The sequence below is a fragment of the Peromyscus eremicus genome, chromosome 20 (genome assembly GCF_949786415.1).
Source record: "Peromyscus eremicus chromosome 20, PerEre_H2_v1, whole genome shotgun sequence".
NCBI lineage: Eukaryota > Metazoa > Chordata > Mammalia > Rodentia > Cricetidae > Peromyscus > Peromyscus eremicus.
Window position 1 is genome coordinate 22,437,692 of NC_081436.1, and position 22,858 is coordinate 22,460,549.

Here is a 22,858-nt window from a genome sequence, read left to right on the forward strand (position 1 = left end):
TCATCCCTCGGCCCCTCGTTTGTGTCCTCGTCCAAAGTGAGCATCGCAGCCTCTCCCCGCAGCTCTCGCGGGATGGCCGTGGGACCCCGCCATCAGGTCCCGCACACACAAGGCTGCGCGCCCGCCGCGCGGGGGGACACCGGATGCTCGCGCCCCACCGCCAGGCAGACTCAGCTCCGATGGCCTCGCAGTCCCGAGGGCCCCAAAGCAACAACGCCAAGCGCCCGGACCGCCGCTGGCCCACCCGGAAGCCCTCCCTCGGCTCACACCTGCCGGCGCGTGACGCCGGTCTGTCCCTGCCCCACGACTCCGGACGCCCGGGCCCCGGCGACCGACGTGACCGCGCGTCCCTCACACACCCCTCCCCCGCCTCACGTCTACACATCGCGATCCCACAGCGCGCCCGGGCGAGCGCCCTGGCCCGCCGCGGCCCACCCCGGCCCGGCGCGCTCCCGCCCCACCTCCCCTCCACCATCACGTTCTCCCTCCCCCCCGCACCCCCCCCACCCCGCCCTCCGAACACCTCCCGGCTCGCTCCCGTGGCGCGCGCGCGCGCTCGCGAGGACACGCACACGCTGCGCCCCAGCGGGCCGCGCCGCGCGCTCCCGAGGGCGTCCTCAGTCGCCCACCCTGGGGCGCCCCGCCGGGCCCGGCGGCTCGCGAGGCAGAGGGAGGCCCGCGCGGCCCACAGTCCTCACTCACCGCTGAGCCGCGCCGGCTCCGAGTGCGCGTCGTTCCGCTGTGGAGCCCAGCGGTGACCGCGGTCCCCGCTTCTCCGCCAGCGGTGGAGGCGACGTCGCGGGGAGGCTGAAAGGCGAGGGGTGTCACGGTCGCTCGCTTCACCTTCCCGAAGCCCGGGGACCCCAGAAACTAAAAACAAAATAAACAAACTTTCCCCTCCGCCTCCCTCCCCCAAAACCACAACACAAACACTCGGGGGCCCGCCCACAGCCCCGCTTCATTGGCCGCAGGCAGGATGCCTCTAGCTTTCACTGGCTAGCTTTCGTGCCCGTCAAACTGCTGTTCCGCCTCTCTGAAGTCCTCGCCGCTGCCATCGCCCCTCATTGGCTAAGTGCTTCCCGTTTGCCGAGCTGGGGTTGGCTGAGCGGCCTGCGCCAATCATGAGGGGACACACCCCCTCAGCATCCCAGAGGCCGCTTCCTCGGTCGCGGACCCAGAAAGACGAAGGGGAAACTAGAGCATGATGGCGGCCGAGCTCGCCCGGCGCAAGCATCATCTTTTCCCTTTTTTTTTTTTTTTTTTAGCTCATGAGTGCCTCTCTCAGGCGCTGTGTCTCGCAAGCTCCTTTCTCCATTCGAGACTGCACTAATAACGGAATCTATACGTGCCGGCTCCTTGATTTATCCCCTCCGAAGAGCTGAGTGTGGGTTGGTTGTGCGTCATTGGACTGTCAGGATGTCGCTCCCCAGTCACATCCTTAAACTATTGGTGGAACAGCCAGAAAGCGGCCAACAACAAGGGCCTATGCCATTGGTTTGATTCCACTGTTTGTTGTTTTTTTTTCCTGGCATCTTATTGGGCACTTCGGTGTTGTCCGTCAGATCCGGATTCGCCGCACTACAGTTTAGCTGAGGAGGGGGGTGTCTTTGGTCCTCGGTAATTGACAGTAATAACTACTATCATTTATTGTAGGAGTATTTTATACCAAAAACGGCGCTGAATTCTTTACAGAAACTATCTGATTAAACCCAAATTTTTACAGAAAGGCCAAAAGAGGTTAAGACACTTACCCAAGGTCACCCATTTAGAAAGGAGTTGTTGGGGCATACATTGATTCCTAGGCCTGTCTGACTCAACCGTCTTCACTCGTTTAGCTATGCATTAGTGCCTCTGAATAGTACCTGTTAGTCCTCCCAACATCATAAAACGTTTCTTTCAGAAACCCAGTTCCTTATTCAGTTTCTGGCAATAACATTATGGGAAACTAACAATGGAATGATTGTCATAAACTTTATTGGAGACTAACTTTGGAGAGATTGTCATTTTCTCCATTTCATCTTCCCCCTCCTAGGATCCATTCTTCCCCATTCTATGTTAAAAAATAAATATTTCCCGACAAGAAGCACATATGAATCTATTTTCCGTTTCTGCGGCTTTGTAAATGACTGTTTTTACCATCCTTATGTGCCAGAGCAATCCTCATACCCATCGCTGACCATCTTTAGCGCGTTCCTTTGGAAGGATATCCAAGAGTTGGAAATGATGAGAAATTAAGTCGAGTGAGATAAAGAATAAATCCCTTTAGAAATAATTGATTGCATGCAAATAGAACAACCCTCTGGCTCCTGGGAAGCTTCCAGAGTTGCTGATGTCGAGCAAGCCGTGTGTGTACTCCTGGCTTCTGGCCACTGGATTCTTTCTCTGTGACAGCTTTTATGGAAGTGAATCCACATTTCAACCAGGGGAGGGCTGGATGCTTAGGACCCACTACCAGAGTGCCATCCCCAAGCCTCTGAGACTGAAATGATCTCCAGGAGCACACTGCTGGACTCTAGCCCACATTTCTTCTTGGGTAATTAACATTTTACCATCCCAAATCCCTGTCCCTCGTAGCTGAAGGAGGATCATAGCTCTTCTTTCCCTTCTCTATCCAAGCTGTTGTGTAATCTCATTGGCACTGTTTAACAATAAAACAGGCTTTGTAACACAGTCATAAGCTCAACACTTACAACCTTTCAGCAGAGGAAGACAAGGTATTTCACAAACATCAATTAAGAGTAAATGGCAGGTATTCCTAAGATAATTCGAGGACAGGAAGGAAATCATGAGTCAAATTCTAATAAAGGACCTAAAGACATGAAACCTGATAGCTCCATGCACATAGCTCATATTAGCACTCAAAATGGGGATTAGGAACCAGAAAACACAGGGAGAAATGTAAGGGTTCAGAACCTTCCCAGCCCTCAAAGTTTATTGTTTTTATATCACTTAAAAATTTTTACTTCTAGGGGCTAGAGAGATAGCTCAGTGGTTGTGATCACTCACTGCTCTTCCGGAGGACCCAGGTTCAAATCTCAGCACCCATCTGGAAGCTCATAACTGTCTGTAACTCATGCATGTGGGGCACAGATATATGCAGCCAAAACACTAATATATATAAGATAAATGCAAATATTTACTTCTATTAATTTACATATATGTACATCTATATCTGTGTGTGAGAGTATGTTATTCATGTGTGCATTGCCCATAGAGGCCAGAAGAGGACTCCAGGGCCCCTACTACTGGAGTTAGAGGTCACTATGAGCTGCCCCCAACATTGGTGCTGGGAATCAAAATCAGGTCCTCTGGAAAAGCTGCAAATGTTTTTTAACCACTGAGTCACTGTCTCCATCCCCTGCTACCTCTGTCTTAACCTTCAAGATAATCCTTGGTTTGATATGAATTATTGGGCAAATCCCAGTTACAAGTTCTTTGAAATAGTTTCCTTTTTCATCTGTGTGTCCCTTATATTGATTTGTCTATAAAAGATCCCCCAAGAAATTATTATTCAGTAATTACTTAATGAGCTCGTTAAGAACTTTCCTAAGGCCAAAAGGTTGTTGTACGGATTAAAAACACCTTCCTTGCTGTCAAGGACCTCAGTGTTTTGGGTTAGTAACTGGGAAACAGAGTGTAGTGCCCTGAAAGAATCCTGGAGGGACTGGGGACCCCACCTTGGAAGGATAGGGCTCCTGACTTCCAAGTAGAAGTGGCATCTGTAAGAACTACAGGACAGATGTGGTTAGCCAGGAAAAGAATGGTGACCTGCTCTATCCACTTGGGGAGGAAGGGTAAAGAGAACTACAGGAAGATCCAGGAGTGCTCCAAGTCTGTTCTTCCCGTAATCTTTGTCTTTGCCATTTCCAAATAAGTTTTTTTTTATGATTATAGAATTGATGTTGAAAAGCTGAGTATGAGGGCACAGACCTGTAATCCCAGCATTTAGAAGGCTGAGGCAGGAAGGTAGAGAGTTCAAGGACAGCCTAGGCTGCATAGTAAGACTCTTGTCTCAAAAATTCTAAAAAGCAGCATTTGCTCAGTACAACAATACAACATGTTTTAAAGTTTAAAAAAAAAAAAACACTTCCCATAATCCTGTCCTATAGCCACCCACCCACAGAGGAGCATGCCTTCCCGTGGCCTTTCAGGAACAGAGGCACACATAGGTTTCATCTTTGAGCAAACAGTGCGATATGATGCAGTCTTGTCTGGGTGCTGAGATCCCTCATTCCTCCAAACTACAGCTTTGGCCGGAATTTGTCCTCACTTTCTATACAGATAGGAAGGGAGCCAATAAATCAATAAAATATTTATGGTGGAAGACGAGAGTTTCAAATTCAAATACGAGAGTCAGTATCAGGATTTTTGGGCTTGCTAAGCCTGGTGTGAAGGTAGAGTTAATGAATTGGTCCAAGGTGTTTCCTGAGCTCACTGTCATTGCCAGAGGGCTTTCCAGCATGCTTTGGTGGCTGTGGAATCAACTGAAGCCCAGAAAGGCAGCCCAGGCTAGCATATTCTATATTCTCTTCATTTCCTCTCAGCATGCCACTTGGAGAAAATATTTTTTGTTTGTTCCAACCCACCCAGATTTGAAAGCAAAAAGAATCCTTAGCCCCTGCACATTTGTATGCTGGCCACGTGCACTGTGTTCTTGGAGTCCTGTACTATTCTGGGAGCCTTGTATATGGTGTTCTATAAGTTGGCTTTCTGCTGGAGGAGAAGGCAGATTTAATGAGTGATAGTTTCCTTGGACGACGACCAAAAGTATTCCCAGCCATCCCAAGCAACAGACTTCCTTTATGTCCCTTGAGAGACTGTGCTGTGGTCTCTGCCCTTAACCTGGACAAGATCCAAACCAATAGGAACTTTTTGCAAATGATTCTGCAATGACCTACAGGCTTGGGACAGTTATAGCCAGCTGGATGTGCTCCAGTTCTGACTTGTGCAGCGCAGGCAAACCCCCTCCAATACTCTGGCCTTTCAGTGCTCTGAGATGTTTGGCAAGGTTTGCAAAGCATTCCCAATTCTCAAAGCTCATAACAATGAGGTGATCTCCGTAAAGGAACCTAATCCAAAAGTCAAGGGGACAGCTGACAGCTGATGCTGATTACTGGAGCATGGGTGTGTTGGTAACCAATAACCAGGAGCAAAGGGGGAGGGGAACAAGCTAGAGGATGTAGATGACAGAGGACATGCTCATAGGTATTCATTACATGCCTGGTAGCATTTATTATGCAACAAAAACCACCAAGATAGACGCCGTGTCACTTCCAAATCACCTGTAGGTTTTATGACTGCATTTCCTGAAAAGCTGCTCAGCTAAGCAATGGACACTGAACTCTTCTGGTATGTTGGCCAATAGCAGACAGTTCACAGAGGAGTTCACAGAGAACCCAAAGATGTGGTTATTCATAACACCCCTGCCATAGAGACACGCTGTGAGTTAGATGCTGTACGGAGGGCTTTACTTGGATTACAGCAGTTAATCTTCCCCCACAACGATAGCTCTCATTTTCCAGACAGGAAAACAGAGGCACTGGAGGGCTAACTAACTTGTTCCAGGTCACCACGGGCAGTAGCTGAAGCCAGGCAGTCTGACTCCAATGAGTGAGCTCTTGCCCATAACGCTGTGGTAACCTGAGAACTCAACAGTGCAACTGGAGAGATGAATCCCCACTGGAATAGTTGACTACCTATTCCCCTACCTCCCCCATCACCCAACCCACGACACCCTCCACGCCCCACCTCCCCCAACCCCCCAAACCCCCACGCCCCCACCCCTACCACCATCTTCCTGCCCCAACTCGCAGCCATCCTGTTGTTTCCCTACAGGTAAAAGGCTTGCCTCTTCCTGGCTAAGTTACGCCCTCTGGTGACCTTTTCTTGCATTCCAACCGGGCCCCGGCTTTCCTCTTCAAAGGCTCTTCCTTCCTCCCCTCTGTGTCCTTTCCCCAGCTTCTCAGATAATAGCTTGTGCCCTCTCCACCTGCAGTACTGCTCCCTCTTCTCCAACCCTGGCTTTCCCTAACTCTACTGAAGCCGTTTTCTCTAAGCTCATCTATAACCTGTTTTGTGGCCGAGATCCAAGAGACTTTCCCAGCCCCGTTTCCATGGCTTCACCACGATGTTTTACTCTGAGAATTCGCTCTTTCTTCACTTCCCAAAATAGCCAGCTTTCCTCCCACCTCTACAACTGTTCAGGCTCTCTTTTCCCTGCCATCTCTTTCTGTAGGCTCTTTCAGAGGACCTGCATGTTCTTCAGGCTTTCTGTGGGCACGTGCTGGGTCCTTATCCTACCTTCACCTCTAAAGGCACCAGCCTCCTTGGGCAGGAATATAATAAATCCGAGCTGTTATTCTTGACTCTCAGATAACGATATGACCTAACTTTAAAACTTTTAAATACAGGGTCTCATGTCTCCCAAGCTGCCCTCTGATTCCCTGTGTAACTAAGAATGACCTTGAACTTTCGATCTTCCTGTCTACTTCCTGAGTGTTGAGATTATAGGTGACAGCCATCATGCCCAGCTTACAAAGTGCGGGGGATCAAGTCCAAGACTCCATGCATGCTAGGCAAGCATCCCACCAAGCACCATCTCTAACCCCAAACATAGCATTTGAAAACAAAAACTTTGCCAGGCAGGGCGACCTACATAATTTATAAGGAACTTTCATAATTTATAATGAAAACTCGAGGATTCTTTTTTGAAAGTTATTAAGATTTTCAAGATGGCAATGGCAGAATATTAAATACGGACACATCCTTTCTGAGTGTGTGGCTGTGTGGGACATGAAGCTGGCTGGCATGCCGTGCATAGTTCTAAGCATTTTACACACGAGTTTATTTGTCCATGTGAGGGAAGTAAGACCACAGAGGGCAATTAAGTAATTGTCAAAGGACACATTGCTTTTAGTTAATGAAAGTGGAAAACCACCACCACCACCAAAACAAAACACACTTACCATGTCTGCCTGTCCAGGTTTTGTGAGACTCACGAGAAAGCATTTTTGAAGCATGGCTCCCTCCCCAGAAGCCCTCAGCTTGGTCACGGTACCCTTCCTCTTCCTCTATTGTGTCATCTGTTTTTTCTGTAGCGCATCATGTTCCAACCTCTTTGTCCTGGGACTCTGGACTTTCTTTCTTTAAAAATAACTTATTTACTTTTATTTCATTTGCATTGGTATTTTGCCTGCACGTATGTCTGTGTAAGGGTGTCAGATCTTGGAGGTAGAGACAGTTGTGAGCTGCCACGTGGGTGCTGGGAATTTAATCCGGGTCCTCTGGAAGAGCAGTCAGTGCTCTTAATCACTGAGCCATCTCTCCAGCCCGAATCTGGGCTTTCTTAAAGTTCTGTCTAAACACCCCCAACCCCACCATTATAAAGGGTTTTTCACACACTCCAGCTTTGCCCTGCACATTCTTTGTAGCCCTAGGTGGAAGCTACCTCATCCACAGGCAGGGGTTAGTTAGAACCAAAAAGTACTCAGCTGTCATTGCCCACTTGAGGCAATCCCACAAGGCTTGAGGGAAATGGCTACATATCCCTTCCACAAATCCAAAGCAGCTTGCTGTTGAGAAGAGAGAGGTCTTGGGGACAGATACTGTGTCTGAGTCTTGAACTGTGTCCTTAATTGATCTATCTTCCATGCTTCCAATTCTAAAAGATTTTCTCCAGACTTCTCATGGTGTTTCAGGAGCTGCCTCTTCCTTCACGGATTCTCCTCTGAGCTCCACCCCCAGACAAAATGCCTGCTCTGGGCTTCTCTACTCCTTCAGCTTCCCCATCATAACACTTGTCCCCCTTCGTCCTTGGGGTACAGACCAGTTGTTTTAACATAGTCCCTGAGATACAATGAGTTCTCAGTGAGTTGTTTTTTTTTTTAAACAAATAAAAGCAAATATTAAAACTCTAGGCTCTTGCATGCCCCCTTAGCACAGGACTGGGCACCTAATGGGCATATCTGTAAACATATGATATGAAGGAAAACCACAAAGGCTCCTGAGTTATCTTTGAGGAGGAGACTAGGGGTTCCTCTCAACACAACAATGACACAGACGTCAAATGTGATGACTGAGAGTCACTGGGGACACAGGTGTGAAGGAGTGTCCTGGGTCAGGTGCCAGCCTATGAGGTCAGGATGGTCTTTACATTTCAGTTCTATTTCTGGTGTGGGAATTGGACCAGGACCTCCACTAGAATGCTAGTGTAGAATGCTAGGCTTATGGTCTACAATTTAGCTTTATCTCCTCAGCTTGCATTTTTACATTTTTATAAAAAAATTATTTTTAATTACATATATGTGTATGTATGTGCACGTGTGTGTACAGGTGCCTGCAAAGGCCAGAAGAAGGAGTCAAGTCCCCTGGAACTGTAGTTACAGGTAACTGTGAGTTACCTGATGTGGGTGCTGGAACTCAATCTTGATTCCTCTGGAAGTGCTCTTAACTCTCCAGCCCCGAGTTTTTACATTTTTTGTTTTTTTGGTTGGTTGGTTGGTTGGTTGGGTTTTTTTTGTTTTTGTTTTTGTTTTTTTGAGACAGGGTTTCTCTGTGTAGCTTTGCACCTTTCCTGGAACTCGCTTTGTAGACCAGGCTGGTCTCAAACTCACCGAGATCCGCCTGGGTCTGCCTCCCGAGTGCTGGGATTAAAGACATGCACCACCACTGCCCGCCTGAGTTTTTATGTTTTTAAATGACTAAAAGAATGACAATAATAATATATTTTGTGGTATGTGACTATTGTATGTGTGACAGTTTCAGCTCCCATAGTTTTGCAGAAACTGTTGTGCCCATTTGCTTGTGTAGCTGCTTCAGTGCTACTCCGTAGTCATGGCAGCCAGCACACGTCGAAAGAGCCTAAGGGGTGTGTGTGTGTGTGTGTGTGTGTGTGTGTGTGTGGTGGGGCACCGTCTCACTATGCAGGCTGGGCTTGCTTAGAACTTGCGGCGATCCTCTCTGTCTTGGCCTCAAGAGTGCTGGGATCAGAAATGTGTGCGGTCTGGCTCGCTCAGTCAAAGCCCAGAGTATTTACTCTGGCCCTTTACAGGAGGAGCTTGCCCGCCCCAAGCCTGGCCGCCTGAGCTAGCGAGGTTTGATGCAAGCTGCCAGCTGGCCACAAGGTGTCAGCCGTCCTCCACCGGTGCTTCCTCCCACATGGCTCCTGAGGCGCCTCAGCACCCAGTGCTCTCCGGGAAGGCAGGAGGCGCCTCCCCGTACAGCAGCTGTGGGGGTAGGCCAGCAGCCACCGGCTGAGATGCTAGGCAAACACCTGGGAGTTTGGAGTTTATGGGGGAAGAGTACAGGGCTGGTGTGATACACGGTTGGCTAGCTTCTTGAGTACAGAATACTGTCTTTGGTTCAAGCTTTGTTTGTATTTTGTATATTTACAGTATTCTCCAGACAAGTTAAAACTGTCCGTTTCACCCAAAACTATTAGTCAAGAGAAGTGAGATTTTCATGAACCCAGCTGACCTCTGAGGTGGCAATGGGGTACAAATGGGTCCCTGTCCAACAGTGACTCACAAACTGAAGCTTTGGCCGTTTTCTCCACCTTTCTTTCAGAACCTGGGCCTTGAAACTTTCTCTAGGTGAACTAGTATTTGGCCCAGTGTGCTAACCAAACACCGTGAGCTTGACTTTTTGCCAGGGTGTGTGCACAGGAGAATGTCATACAATACTTCTGGAAGCTCCAAACCTGCACCTTCTCCTGCTAGATGCTTGGCCTCAGGTGGGTAGCCTCCATGTGACATAGAAGGAACCCCAAATTTGAGAAGTAAGCCTGTTGGGTACCTAGCCATATAGTGGGAGTCTGCCTGGGCCAACCTATACTACTTCATGCCCTCATGAAAGTCACCGCAAGCAGCAAGCATCCACTCTGCTTTATTTCCTTGTTTTTTTTGTTTTTGTTTTGTTTTGTTTTTCAAGACAGGGTCTCACTATGTAGCTCTAGCTGTCCTGGAACTCGCTCTGTAGACCAGGCTGGCCTCGAACTCACAGAGATCCACCTGCCTCTGCCTCCTGAGTGCTGGGATTAAAGGTGTGCACCATCATCACCTCCTGGCTTCATCCACTCTGTTTTCAAACCTTGCCTTCTTCAGCCACGGTGTGTCCCCGAGGCCTGGTACTCAGTAACTACCCACTTCACTGCAGACAAGCAGTGAGCTGCATGTCTCTACTCAGCTGCCACTGGGGAAATGGAAACCACAAGACTTCTGGCATGCAGTGGATTTTCCTTTAGGGCCCTGGGCACTGTGGACATGCCTCCTGTCCTTGTCTTTTGTACTTCTCCTCCTGCAGGCTCCCACTTGCTTGCCAGCTTTCATGGCAGATCCTAGCTCATATCCTATGACATAGGCACCTGTTCCTGAAGCTGATTTTGGGGGTCTTCAGGCTGCCCTAGCCTCTAACCACTTTCCTGGATACCAACTTGTTTCTGAATAGCTGTTATGGAAAGGCTGAGAGACAATGCATGAGGGCGTTATAGCTGGACTCCAGTCTTTCCCACGAAACCTACCAATCTCAAGGTCCTTCTTAGTGTCCCTTTGCAAGGACTCAGACATGTAAATGTGAATAATACACATGTGCCACCACCTACATATGGAGGTTTGAGTACAACTGGGAGTCGGTTCTTTTCTTCCACCCTGAGTTCCAGGGATTGAACCGGGGTCATCATTCTTGTACAGCAAGTGCTTTCACACACTGACCAATCTTGCTGGCCACAGCCACCCAATTTTCAACCATTTAACCAACAGATATTAAGATGATACTATGGTCATGGCACCGAGCTAGACCGACGTGTCCTTTGTGCCCAGAGCCTGGCCAAGAAGAATAGTCACCTATCATGCCAGATGGCAGAGTGTGTGATCTGGAAACAGCAACTTCCCTGTTCCACAGCTGGGCGGGCAAAAGCCTTGACCAGAGAGTGGGAAGTCTGGAGCCACTGCCATGATTGTGGGGTCTGCCCCACAATTACTCGGCCTATGCACACTTGCTCGTCTGCACCTGCCACCTCTTGCTTTTCTCTGGTGTGCATTCTCCCTACCTCGGTCAGGTTCGACTCACTGAGCCTAGGGGGCTGTTCTGAGGCAAATCTCGTGCCTTTGGAAAAGTGGTACAGATGATTCATGTCAGCCACTGGGCCCCATGGGGAAGACAACACGAGTGCAGGGAAGTGCCAGGTGACAGGCTGCAGCCTTGGCACAGGCGGGCTCGTTAGCTGCAGACAGGGGCTTTGTGATGTTTACTCAGACTGTCCGCCTCACTTGAGTTGGGAGGTCCTTTTGCTGTCAGCTCTAGCTCTTTTTTGGGGGGGGGGGCACTCCTGGGCACACATAGGTATGTCCCAGGGTGCTTACCAGGGCTGAGACTGAAGGAAGGGGAACAGATTGGGAGGAAATCTGACAGAGAGCTGAATGGAAGGCAGATGTGTGCACATAAACACACCTGTTCTGGGGAGAACTAGGCAGTGAAGTGTTGAACAAGGTAACTAGGATAAAGGTGGAAGATGTTGCAGAATGGGAAATCTCAGGCAAGTCAGCCAACCTCAGAGCCAACGCGCTATGCCAAAGCCACACAAGGTAAAGCTGGGTGTGGTGGTGCACACCTGTAAACCCAGCATTCAGGAGAACTGGAGCCGCTGTTGGAGGCCAGCCTGGGCCACATCCTGTGTATACAGTCCAGCTGCCCCCCACCCCCAACAGATTTTGCAGCACTGGCCACTGGTACATTTGTGACGTGGACTTGGGGATGGTGGTGAGCCTACATGATAGACTCTTTCTTTGAATGCTTCATGACTACAGCACGTGGTGAGTGGCTCAGTGAGAGAAACACAGTAGGGTAGAGAAGCGCACTCTCCCTCTAGTGCCTGTCCAGGAGGGTGAAACAGACTAGCTTCCCTCACTGGGAAGAGAGAAGACAGCCTCAGCAGAATTGCTCAGGAGCAGGTCTCTTTCCCGGCCTCAGGCAGCCACTCTCCACATGGTCATTTCTCTTCCCCACTGGAGTTTAGGTATCTTGGATCCCACATCTTCACGGTGATCAGAAGAGCAGAGGTGTAACAGGCCACTTCCCATGCCACCTGGGCCTCCTCATTTCCTCCAGAATAAGCACATGGCGCACCGTCAGCCTTGTATCCGGAATCATTTACCAGAAGTGTTTAATCCCCACAAAGGTTTGGGAAGCCACGGCGGGGCCCCTTTCCCACTCCCAGAAGCTAACCTCAGGGTGAACAGAGGGGACTCTGGACTGAGGCCATCCCTAATTTTCCTTCTTATTCCCCACCAGCCAGGAGGCCAGACACAGGCACAGGCCACCATGTATCGCCCCACTTCTGCAGCCCACAGCACCCCCTCCCTCCCTGCCTCTCACCAGCTGCCTCTGCAGATGCCTGTGTCCCTCCCAGTACTAGCGGTATCCAAGACCTTTTCAGAAAAAAAGGGGGCAAGAGCCTAGTTCGGAGGCCTGTAAAGGCTTCTGTGTGGCCCTTTGCCCCTCTGTCATTCTGTCAACGTTCACTCTCCCTCAATCTGGACAGGTCACTGTGGGGAGGTGGCAGTGGGACAGTTGTCCTGGCCTAGTACTGTGGCAATTAGGCCTACCTGTTTTAGAGAAACTGAGGTGTCTAAGAACAGCCTGACATTTCCCAGGAGGCTAAGGCTAGTCTTTGGCTGAAATTTCACTGAGGAATCCCTAGTGCATGAAGGCCACGCAAATGATCAGGGAGGAACCGTCAGGGAGGAAACACAAATGCTCTCGTCTCCCGGGTCCAGCCCACTCCCATCCTTCACAGGCCCTGTAAACAAAAGCCTACTGAAAGGAGCAGGCATAGGGAAAGGCACTCTATGGGGCCCCAGTTTTCCACAGCAGCAGCCAGGGAAGCTCAGGCACTGAGGCCAGGCTTGCTAGGACACTGCAGGAGGGAAAGAGACTCTTCACCACCACTGGCTGGAAGGAGGCCAAAGTATCCCCATCCCATTCCACTCAGAGACTAGCTCAGGTGCCAGCAGAAATGGGTGTCCCTAAGGCCACAATAGCCAATGTCCCCGCTGTTCCAGCTGCATCTTCCACCTGGAGTTTCAAGGCTGGAGCAGGACTGGCTCCATGTCCTGTCTTCTTCCCTTTTTTCCCCCGCCAGCCTCTGGGGTATGGGAGACTAGACAGCAGCACAAGTCCCAGGACAAGTCAAGTGGCTGGGCTGCCTTGGCCATCTGGTCCTACCAAGGTAGAAAGAATGGTCCTTCCCACCGGAGGACCTGTAGGGCAGGGCGGGCCCAGTGGAGGAGAGGCTGGCATAAAGGAGAACAGACACTAGCCAGGTGTCTACTTCATGTAAACAAGGTAACAGTACTCCTGTCCCGCCATGGCCGTCTGTGGAGACGGTGACAGCTGAGATGCTTCAGATCCTGCCATCTGGGATTCAGGCACTAAGACCGGGATGGAGGCTGCAGGGAGGAGGCCTGGTTAGCATCTGATGTGTGAACGAGTACAGGGTATAGGCCATGCTCTCCTCAGCAGAGGACAGGATGGGTGGGCATCTGCAGGTCCCACCTACCACTACCCTGCCGCTCAGGAGATCACACAGTTGCTGGACTTGGTGATCCTGTCACTCGCTTTACCTGTGGAGACAGGGCACAGACATGGAGGGCATAAGTAACAAGCTCAACCTTGAACCCCAAGCCCGACCTTGAACCGCCCACATAAGCAAGTTTGGAGCTCAGGACCAACGCCTCTCTTCCAAGCTGCTGGTCTGGAATCCAGGTCGACAGGGCACCCAGGAAAGCAAAGGGACTGTTTCAGCAGCCTCACCATGATTGGAGGATCCCCACGCATCAAGTGGTCTGCGTCTCCTGACCAACAACGACAGGGACTCTGGAGTCAGCCACCAATGACTTAGAGTCCTATCATTAGCGGCTAAATGTTGAAGGCAGCTTCAAGCTCTCAAAGTGAAATCAAGGGCACTCTCAGGGGTCCTGACTGGAGGGCACAGGGGCAGCAGCGATGAACCTGCCTTATTGCAGGGCTCAAGCAGTAGACCTGTCCAGGAAGTGGTCGGTGACAGTGCCAGGCCCTGGCCTTCCTGTCCAGTCTCAGCTCCTTCGGCCACTCAGGGAACTATGCCTGGGGAGGGCAGTGTGCTCACACTGCTGTGTGGCGACCCAGCAGAGGATGGAGCAGCACAGGCCCCAGGCTGAGAAGGCTGCTTTTCTCTAGACTGTCCTCTCCTCCCCTCCAGACCCCTCCATCTACTCCTACCTCCTTCACAATCCCAGGAAAAGGTGCCAGCTGTCCTCATGATAGAATCCTGCTCTGGACTCTGGGGGAGGGGAGGAGAACTGTGAAGTGACCTGACACCTCTGGCTGGCTCTGGAGGCACTGAACAGTTGAAGACAGAGTCCACATCCTTAGAATGCCTGCTGCCTGCTATTCCCAGGTGGAAGCCACTGTGTTACTTCCTGCCTATTCCCGCTTATACAATAAAGACAGTCTCCCTTGTGCTCACACTGCCGTCCATATCACTTCAGCTGTGAATTTAATTAAGGTGACGACTGCCTCTTGTGAGCTGTAGTAGCAGGAGAGGCACTGGGCAGGGTTAGACCTGGAACTCTGGTGCTGCAGCCCCTTCGTGAGTCCCTGTGCCTGTCGAAGGCCACACTGCCCAGGCTTGCTGTCCCTGTTCTACCAGCCACTGCCTCAGTGGGGCTACAATGAACTCATTCCTCAGGACTTACTGCAGAACCAGCCTCCTGGGTGTCCCTGCTGGGTGTCCCCTGGACTCAGGCAGTTGACTGCCTAGAAGGAGGTAGGACAGGAAACCAGTGGCCTTCGGTGGTGGTACTGAGGGCTGTGTCTGGTGTGGCTCTGTGAAGGTCATTAAATTCTACCACCCTGGAGCCCCTTGCTGCTGCTGCAAGAGCGAATGAAAGGCTCCCACTTCCTCTCCTCAGTGGCTTTTTCCGTTTGCTTGGCCTGCAAAGTGGATGCCCAGTGCCTCCCCAGAGGCAGCAGCACTTCAGAGGCAGGAAAGCAAAATCAACCTCTGGATCCAGAAGCAGGGCAGGAATATGTCGAAAGTACAGGAGCATCCCAGAGGCTGTGCCCTGCCAGCTCCTTCCCAGAGAAGGCGGTCTTTAGCAGGCCCTGACCCTCCAATTTGTAGAGATGGATGCCAGCTTAGAGATACGCCTTATCCTCAGGATTCATTTCTAGGACTCTGACAGAGAAATAGGCGTGAAGGAAAATTCTTTGTGTTCCATCTTTCTTTCCATGCTCATTTACCAGAAAACTGCCAAGGGCAGATGCCTTGAACCCATTCAGATTAATGTGAAAGAATTACGCCAACCACCCAAACAATTTCTTTTTATAAAGTATGTGTGGCAGGGAAGTGAGTGACCTAAAGAAGACTTATGTGAGAAAGCCAACTGCAAAGAGGCTCAGCCCTGGAGCCTGGAAACAGAATGAAGAGCAGTAGGAACGGGCCATGGCATGCATGGAGGGACTGGGAAGGTGACAGCCTGGGGCATGTGGAACAGCAGCTAGGAGCCAAGATGCTTCAAGAGGAGGGGAGGCAGGGAACAACATGGGAAGTCACATAGGACTGTGACGACAGGAAGTCCCCTCTTCCTATAGCTTTTAGGGCTTCACATTCCTTTTATCTGGAACATTCTTTCCCTGATGTTCATGTGTCCATCTGAGGATCTGCTCCAGTGCTCCTTAATCAATCAGGCCTCCCCTGGGCACCCTGTAGAACAGAGTCATGATGCTCCCTGCCTTCAACCATCCCTAGGGTAATGGGTGCCACAAGAAAGGGCTTTTGTTCATTCCATTCTCTGCTTAATTTAGAACTGTGCCTCACAGAGCAAATACTTGGAAACCATATTCTTATTGGATAAAACAAGTAAGCAGGCAATGGCTGGCTATTTGGAGTTCAGGCCAATACAAACAACACCAGAGATGCGTGATTACCTAGCACCATTCTGAGAGTGACCAGAGGCCCAGACAGCCTCGGAGGAACTGGGAAGACACACAAATTGTTTGGTCTTCTGGTAACAACAGCACAACTGAGTTGGAGAGATGATGACTCAGAAGCTAAGAACACTTGTTGCTCTTTCAGAGGACCCGAGTTCGGTTCCCAGTACCACATGATAGGTCAAAAACATCTGTAAATCCAGTTCCAGGGCATCTAAAGCCCCCTTTTGAACTATGCAGGCACCAGGCACACATGTAGTGCCCATCTATACATGCAGACGAAACACTCATACATATAAAATGAAATAAATCATACATATATGAACAGTACAGCTGCCTCATCTTTGGAGCAGAGTTAGTTTGGTCACAGGGCTCAGGATAATCAGATTTGACTACATAGTCCACACAGCAGCTGGGACCTGACCCATGCTCCTCAAGAGCAACACCTGAGTGATATTCCCACGAATGGGGGCCACAGATCCACAGCTCAGGTAGTACTTCCTCACTAGTCCACCCTGATGAGGACTCAGATTTCCAGGCAAGACATCAAAGGTCACCAGCCCCACAGGGCGACAGAGAAGAGCCTGCAGTCCCCAAATCCAGGAGCCTTGCAGCCACAATTCTGAAATCAGAGACGGCACCACAGGCCTTCCAGTCTCCACAGAAGCAGGGAAACGGTATCAGCACTACCCTTTCAGAGGCAGCTGCAGCTGTTCGGAGGTGGCTCTGGGGGCAGACACCATGCTGCTCTTTTCCTCCCGGCCTGTCTGTGGATATGGGGGTTGGCCCTTCTGGAGTTCGAGGATCTTATTCGTGGGGTGTCACCATCAGGCAAACACTTGCAAAAACCATTTGAGTTCTGAATGGCAGCATTTCACTCTATGTCCCCTTTAACACTGGAAACCATTTCCTATTTTCCAATGATGGCCTGGGAGTTCAAGAACAGCACCTGGGACCACCTCCTCTAGCCTAGTGACTTCCCCAAAGGCAGAGCTTTGCCTGAGTCTCCTGTAACTAACTGCATTGGTACTAGTCTGAAGACCCCTCTGTGTTGGAGAGCTTTGTGGGAAAACCAACGCTCCCGTTCAAAATGCAGACATCTACATTCAGTGCTTCAGGACCTGTTAATGTGTCTGTTACCATATGGTGTAGAAAGCAAACAGGGAAAGGTAGCTCTTCTTCCACTGACTCACGGAAGCCATCATAGTCTAACCTAACAGGAGTGAGAGTGTTCATGTGTTGGTGATCCTGAGAACCACTGTTTTGTTACATGAATTCCTTTGATACTGGCATTCCTATGTTATGCTTCTGATTTAATTTAGTGTTTAATTTTAAATTCTTGGCAGTGGGGATTGGTTAAAAGATGAAATGGATCTTCATGGCAACAGCTGTGATAAAAGCTTTGGTTTCCAAAGCTGTTTTTTTCCTGTCAGCACCACTAGCATTCCACATTTTGCTGAACATCATCAATTCCTTAGTCTTTACCAATATGGTGAATGCCATCCAGAGAATGATACATTTAGTTGACTAAATCCTGTTTCATAGTGGTTTAAAAAAAAAAAAAATGCAGATTTCTGAGCCCAGCCCAGCAGGCTGACTCTATTCACGGGATTTTAAACAAGGATATCCGTAGCTGTGCTCTCCTGAGAATGGGAACTCTCTGCTCTCAGAGAGCCTGCACAGAGATCCTGTAAGGGTGCGGGTGGCAAGGGGCCAGGGGGGCAGAAGCTGATAACCCAGTGCGGACACAGTTTAGTTAAGAGAAAAAGCAAACGGCAAAGGACACACAGCTTCAGCCACTAGAGGGGGCTCTGGCTCTTCAAACTTCCAGGCTGATTCCATTGTGGGTTTCTTACCCCCCCCCCCCCACACACACACACCCCACCCCCTAGCCCCAAAGGAGGCGATTCTGTAAGATTCTCCCCAGGGCCACACCTGGGTTTGCAAAAATTTGCATGCTGTTTGACAACTATATACTTCTTATCAAGCAATTTTACAGGCTGTCAGCTCTTGGCTTTTCCTATCTTTCTCTCCCTCACCCACCTTGTCATCCACCCACATTCTCTCTGACAAGAGGGCGCAGAGACAGATAGGACAGTCAGCATCAACTCAAAGGGACCTCAGAAGCCCTCCCCAGTTTACCCCTCCTCCTCCAGAAGAGGAGACAGCCCTGGAGAGGGGAGGGCAGTGCGTCAAGAGCTGAGATCATTCCACCACTGTCTGTTGCAGCTTGAATGCTCCCCGTGGGAAGGGGATTCCTTCCCTGGATGGGTTCCTTCTCTGAGGAAGAAGCTGAAGTGGTTCCAATCCGTCCCAGGATGGGGGCCCATGCTGCCTTGTGTGTGGTCAGCTGCTCAGTGGCTGCCACCTTGAGGGAAGGCACCAGAGGTCCCTGAGCCTAGAGCTTGGGGAGATGTAGGTATAGGAAGGGCTTTTGGGAAGAGAAATTCAGCTTCTCAGCTCCGCCTTTGAGCAAGAAATAAGCAGGTGCCAGAGGTCTCAGTAAACAGCTAGGATTTCAGAGCCTTGGTGGGGGTGGCAGGGTGTGTGTGTGTGTGTGTGTGTGTGTGTGTGTGTGTGTGTGTGTGTGTTGCTACCTCTATGTTCTTCCCCAGGCTTGGGGGGTGGGGGAACGACACACTTTAGACTTTCCTATGTGTGCTAGCCAGTCTTACCCCAGCCCTTCTTCTGCTCAGGGGGCTGGGTGCTCTGGAGCTCCCAAAGGCACAATGGGGTCTGCTTGCTGGTTCCAGGGTACTGTGTACAGATGCTCAGAAATAGGCAGCAGCAGCAAACACTAACTGCCCAAGTCATCTGGGGGGATATCTGACACCAGAGGCAGCAGGAAAGGACAAGACAATGGGCTTTGCGTTTCTATGGAAACAGCACCTAAGGGTGAGGGGCAGGAGAAGAGAAAGCTTCCACCTCACTTCCAGACAGGAGTTGGGAAACAACCCCTTTGTGGTTGGGCTCGCCCCCTCCTCTTCCTTGCCAGGTGTTCACCATGGCAACCCTCCTTCCAAACAAGAGGCACAAAGCACATCAGCATCTGGTGTTGGGGAGCCAAGGAAGCCCAAGGGGAATGGGACCGGGAGTGGGGGACCAGCCATGCCTCTCTTGACAGGTCAAGGCCCAGGCCTGGCTTTGACTCGGTTTACAGTCATTTTCCATGGCCTGCATTTACTGCACTTCTCCCAATTTCTACCTGCATCCGGGACTCATGGGCTCTTCATGAGGGTGAAGGGAAAGAAAGTACCCATATGGAACCTGGTCTGCCGAGCTGCTCAAGCAGTGTGGGCCCACTGGAGGCAGCGGGGGCTGGAGGGTGGTCCTGGTGCTCATACCATGCCACATTGCCGAGACTCCCAGACCTGTTCTGAGAGGGAGCTATATCCCTGGGTTCAACGGGACATGAAGTGCTTCTAATCAGGAGAAAGTGGCATTTTTCCCAGCTCTAGACCATTGACTGGGTCAAAGCCAGGTCTATGGGATACCTGAGCCCTTGGGCTGCTCAGGACAGGTACTTCACAATCAGTTTTCACATAGCGAGTCGGCCAGGAAGCTCAGTTACCATCACCTCAAAGTCCTGCAACCACAGAAGGAAAAACCCCAGCACAGAAGTTCTTCCAGCTCAGGGAAGCTGAGAAGAGAAAGGCTCTGTGGCAGCCTGTTTGTCACTACCAGACTCCTGGAAGGTCATATCGAGACTGCTCTGGAGGAGAAAGAAGACAGGGCTTCATGGAGCTCTCGGAGAGACGGTTAGAAAAGATCCACTGCTCCACATTACCAATCTTTCCCAGAGGGCAAATTCGCTTTTCACACAGACTGGGGAAAACGGTTCTAACTATTATCACGGAAACTAGGAAGCTGGTCAGTGCATCAGTGGGACGGGGTATGTCTGACTAGATCAGACCCCAATGACAGCAAGCAGCAGGAAGCCAGGAGGAGCCCTAGACTCACAGCCAGTGCTGTGCACTGTTTCTTCAGGTATAAAAGGAAAACTTGTCACACTTCCTTCTCTTACTGGAGTTACTATAAAGGTGATCTGAATACCATGAGGAGTAAAACAGTTCTCACAGACCATCCCATGTCCACTGCTGTGCTAAACACCAAGCAAGGCATGTAGCGCTCTTTCCTCAGAGACAAGGAATCTGAAACTGCAGCGAGGACCTGCAGTGACTTGCCCAGGGTCACCAGCTTCAGTGGCAGGCACTCACCTGATATGTTGGCACTGGAACCCTCATTGGGCCTCTTCCCCAGAGGAAACTCCATGTCAGCAAAAGTCTCAGTGGAGGTGGAGTTGACCAGCACCGCAGGCCTCTTCACTCGTCGGCTGAAGAGCCTGCTGCTCAAGCGTCTGCCCTCCTTGGCTGGGGTGGCCTCTCCATTTGCAACTTCTCCCTTGCCATTCTGGGGGAGCACCTCTCGGGATTTGTGCCTCAGGTCTGCGTGCATCTGAGAGACCGTCCTGCCATCCTTTGGTCTCAGCAATCTTGAGGGAATGGGCTCCACTGTGGGCAATATCTGTTCTACTGTAACCAGATCATTCAGAAAGCTCTCCAGACGCCGGGCAGACTCACCACCGCCACTGCCCTCCTGTCCCTCCGCGTTGCCATCAGCCTCCCGCTGCTGACGGGCTGCCCAGCGCATCAGCTCTCCTGGAGGGGCGCGGCTGTTTGCTACTAAGGCATACTTGGGGTTGATAAGTTTGCGAGCTACGGTGGAGGAGTAGTTGAGGCCAAGCCTGCCTGCCAGACCCAGGTGCTGGTACAAGTTCACTTCCTCAGAGATGGCATACAGCTCCCGGAACTCTACGTCAAAGGGCTCCACGTTCTGCCCTGTCAGGAGCAAAAGAAGATTCCTGTCCACATAGGAGGAGCTCCAGGTGAAGCTGGGGACAGAAAGCAGAGACATGGATGGGCCCAGACCTCTCCAGTATCCTACCAGTAGCTCCTTTAACACCCTTCAACCTGCTTCAGCCTGCTCTGTCACTGTGGCCACACTGCCCGATGCCTGGTGAAAGATGCCTCCTGCCCTCACACTGGATTGCTCTCCTTTCACCAGGTCAAATTCTCCCTGCCCTCTTCCTTCCCGCGGGGCTTGAGAAGTCAAACCTGGATCCACATCTACCCTTCCTGTGTGCCTTGTACAACGTGGCTACAGGGCCTAAGGTAGAAAACGCCATAGGGAGATGGCAGGGTCTTAACTCAAGGCTTTGAGGCTCAAATGAAGTAACCAGCTCACTCCATGGTACAAACGTGTGCAATACGTAGGGACTAAGCCGTGCCATTGATAGCATTGTCCCACCCCTACTGATCCTTCCCAGAGTGCACAGGGTCTGCACAAACCCATACTTCAACTGCAGAAGAGGACTCAGATCATTTACTCATTGTTACATGTGCTCAGGTCTCACTTAGATTTTCACTTTCTCAGAGGAAAGAGATGGCTCACATACAGGTTCTCACAGACCTGGGACTTTGCTTTCAATTCAAATTCTGGAGTAATCTCTCTGTGCCACATCTGTGGTAGTCTGAATGAGAATGGCCCCCACAGGCTCATATATTTGAATGCTTGGTCCCCAGTTGGTAGAACTGTTTGTAAGGATTAGCAGTGTGATCTTGTTTCAGGGGGTGTGTCACTGAGGGTGGGCTTTGAGGTTTCCAAAACCCATGTCATTCCCAGGTAGCTCTCTTTGCCTTGGGCTTATGGATAAGATGTGAGCTCTCAGCTACTGCTCCAGCACCATGCTTACCTGCCTGCTGCCATGCTCCCTACCCTCTGGAACCATGAGCCCCAAATGAAACTCTTTCTTTTATAAGTTGCCTTGGCCATGGTGTTTTGTCACAGGAATAGAAATTAGACAACATCTCACATTGCTTCTCCAAATCTTATCCCTTTTATTTCCTGCTTATCCCACCCCAAAACCAGCCTCAAAATACAACTGGCTGCTGAGGACCATGACAAGTAGGTAATGCTTAATGTCTAGGAAGAGTTGGTCTTCTCTCTGGAATAATCAATCTGTCAACAGAAAGTCTGGAGAAAGGAACTGGGCAGGAGACTGTTTCTGACCAGGACAGACAAAGCCTCTTAAAACCATGACTGTTGGGGCTGGAGAGATGGCTCAGTGGTTAAGAGCACTGGCTGCTCTTTCAGAGGTCCTGAGTTCAATTCCCAGTAACCACATGGTGGCTCACCACTATCTATACTAGGATCTGATGCCCTCTTCTGGCATGCAGGCATACATGTAGACAGAGAGCTCATACCTAAAAAAATACATAAAAAAGGAAAAAAAAGACACACACACACACAAAAAAAAAAAAAACCCAAAACAAACCAACAACAATCATGACTGTGGAAGCTCCAGGCTAGCACATCCCTGAACAATTAACCATGAATACAGGTCTCCCAGGTCCTCCCTGTCCTGGTCCAACACACCTGTAAGATCCAGTTGCTACTTTGTCCCCATCCACCATTAGGAACCTTGATGAGAGAGTCCCCTTGATCTTCCCCATGGGCATGTAGAAGCCAACTCCTGTCACAGAGCGGACACGGATGTTCTGTAGAGAAGAGAAAGACACAGTTGCCCTGTATGGGGAGGGCCTCCAGGCTTTGCACTAAGGTCTTGCTTTGGGAGAGGTCCCCAGACCCTGACTGCTGCCCAAGTCTTTCCAAAATCCTCTGCTTCCTTCGGTCTTGTATGTTTTACTTTCAACAAGCTCAGGAGAGTTCTTGCTCCAAGTTCCCAACCAGAGAACTACAGCCCTGTGCTGAACCGGACAGTGAAGCCAGTGGTTCTACAGACGGACCACCCCAGGGCTGAGTGAGAGCTGCCTCCTTCAGCCTTGGCAGCTCTAGGACGACAGAAAGCATTAAGGATAGATAAGTAAGCAGT

At 50.5% G+C, this 22,858-nt stretch overlaps 2 protein-coding genes across 7 annotated transcripts in view; both read right to left on the reverse strand.

Annotated features, from left to right (window-relative positions):
* Tnrc6b (trinucleotide repeat containing adaptor 6B) overlaps positions 1 to 908 on the reverse strand; it is a 233,866-nt gene extending 232,958 nt beyond the window's left edge. For all 5 annotated transcript variants that reach the window (XM_059248171.1, XM_059248166.1, XM_059248167.1 and 2 more), the window contains exon 1: positions 703 to 908. The gene's annotated coding sequence lies outside the window, so the exon portion shown is untranslated. The remainder of the gene's footprint in view (positions 1 to 702) is intronic.
* Positions 909 to 12,982: 12,074 nt separating this feature from the next.
* Fam83f (family with sequence similarity 83 member F) overlaps positions 12,983 to 22,858 on the reverse strand; it is a 29,900-nt gene continuing 20,024 nt past the window's right edge. The window contains exons 3-5 of one of the 2 annotated variants that reach the window (XM_059247915.1): positions 22,402 to 22,523; positions 20,184 to 20,857; positions 12,983 to 13,616 (exon numbers count right to left, since the gene is read on the reverse strand). In XM_059247915.1, the coding sequence (XP_059103898.1) occupies positions 13,567 to 13,616; positions 20,184 to 20,857; positions 22,402 to 22,523 (846 nt within the window). In that variant the 3' untranslated portion in view covers positions 12,983 to 13,566. Of the gene's footprint in view, positions 13,617 to 19,031; positions 20,858 to 22,401; positions 22,524 to 22,858 lie in introns of those variants that run through there. The other variant, XM_059247914.1, reaches the window with a different exon arrangement.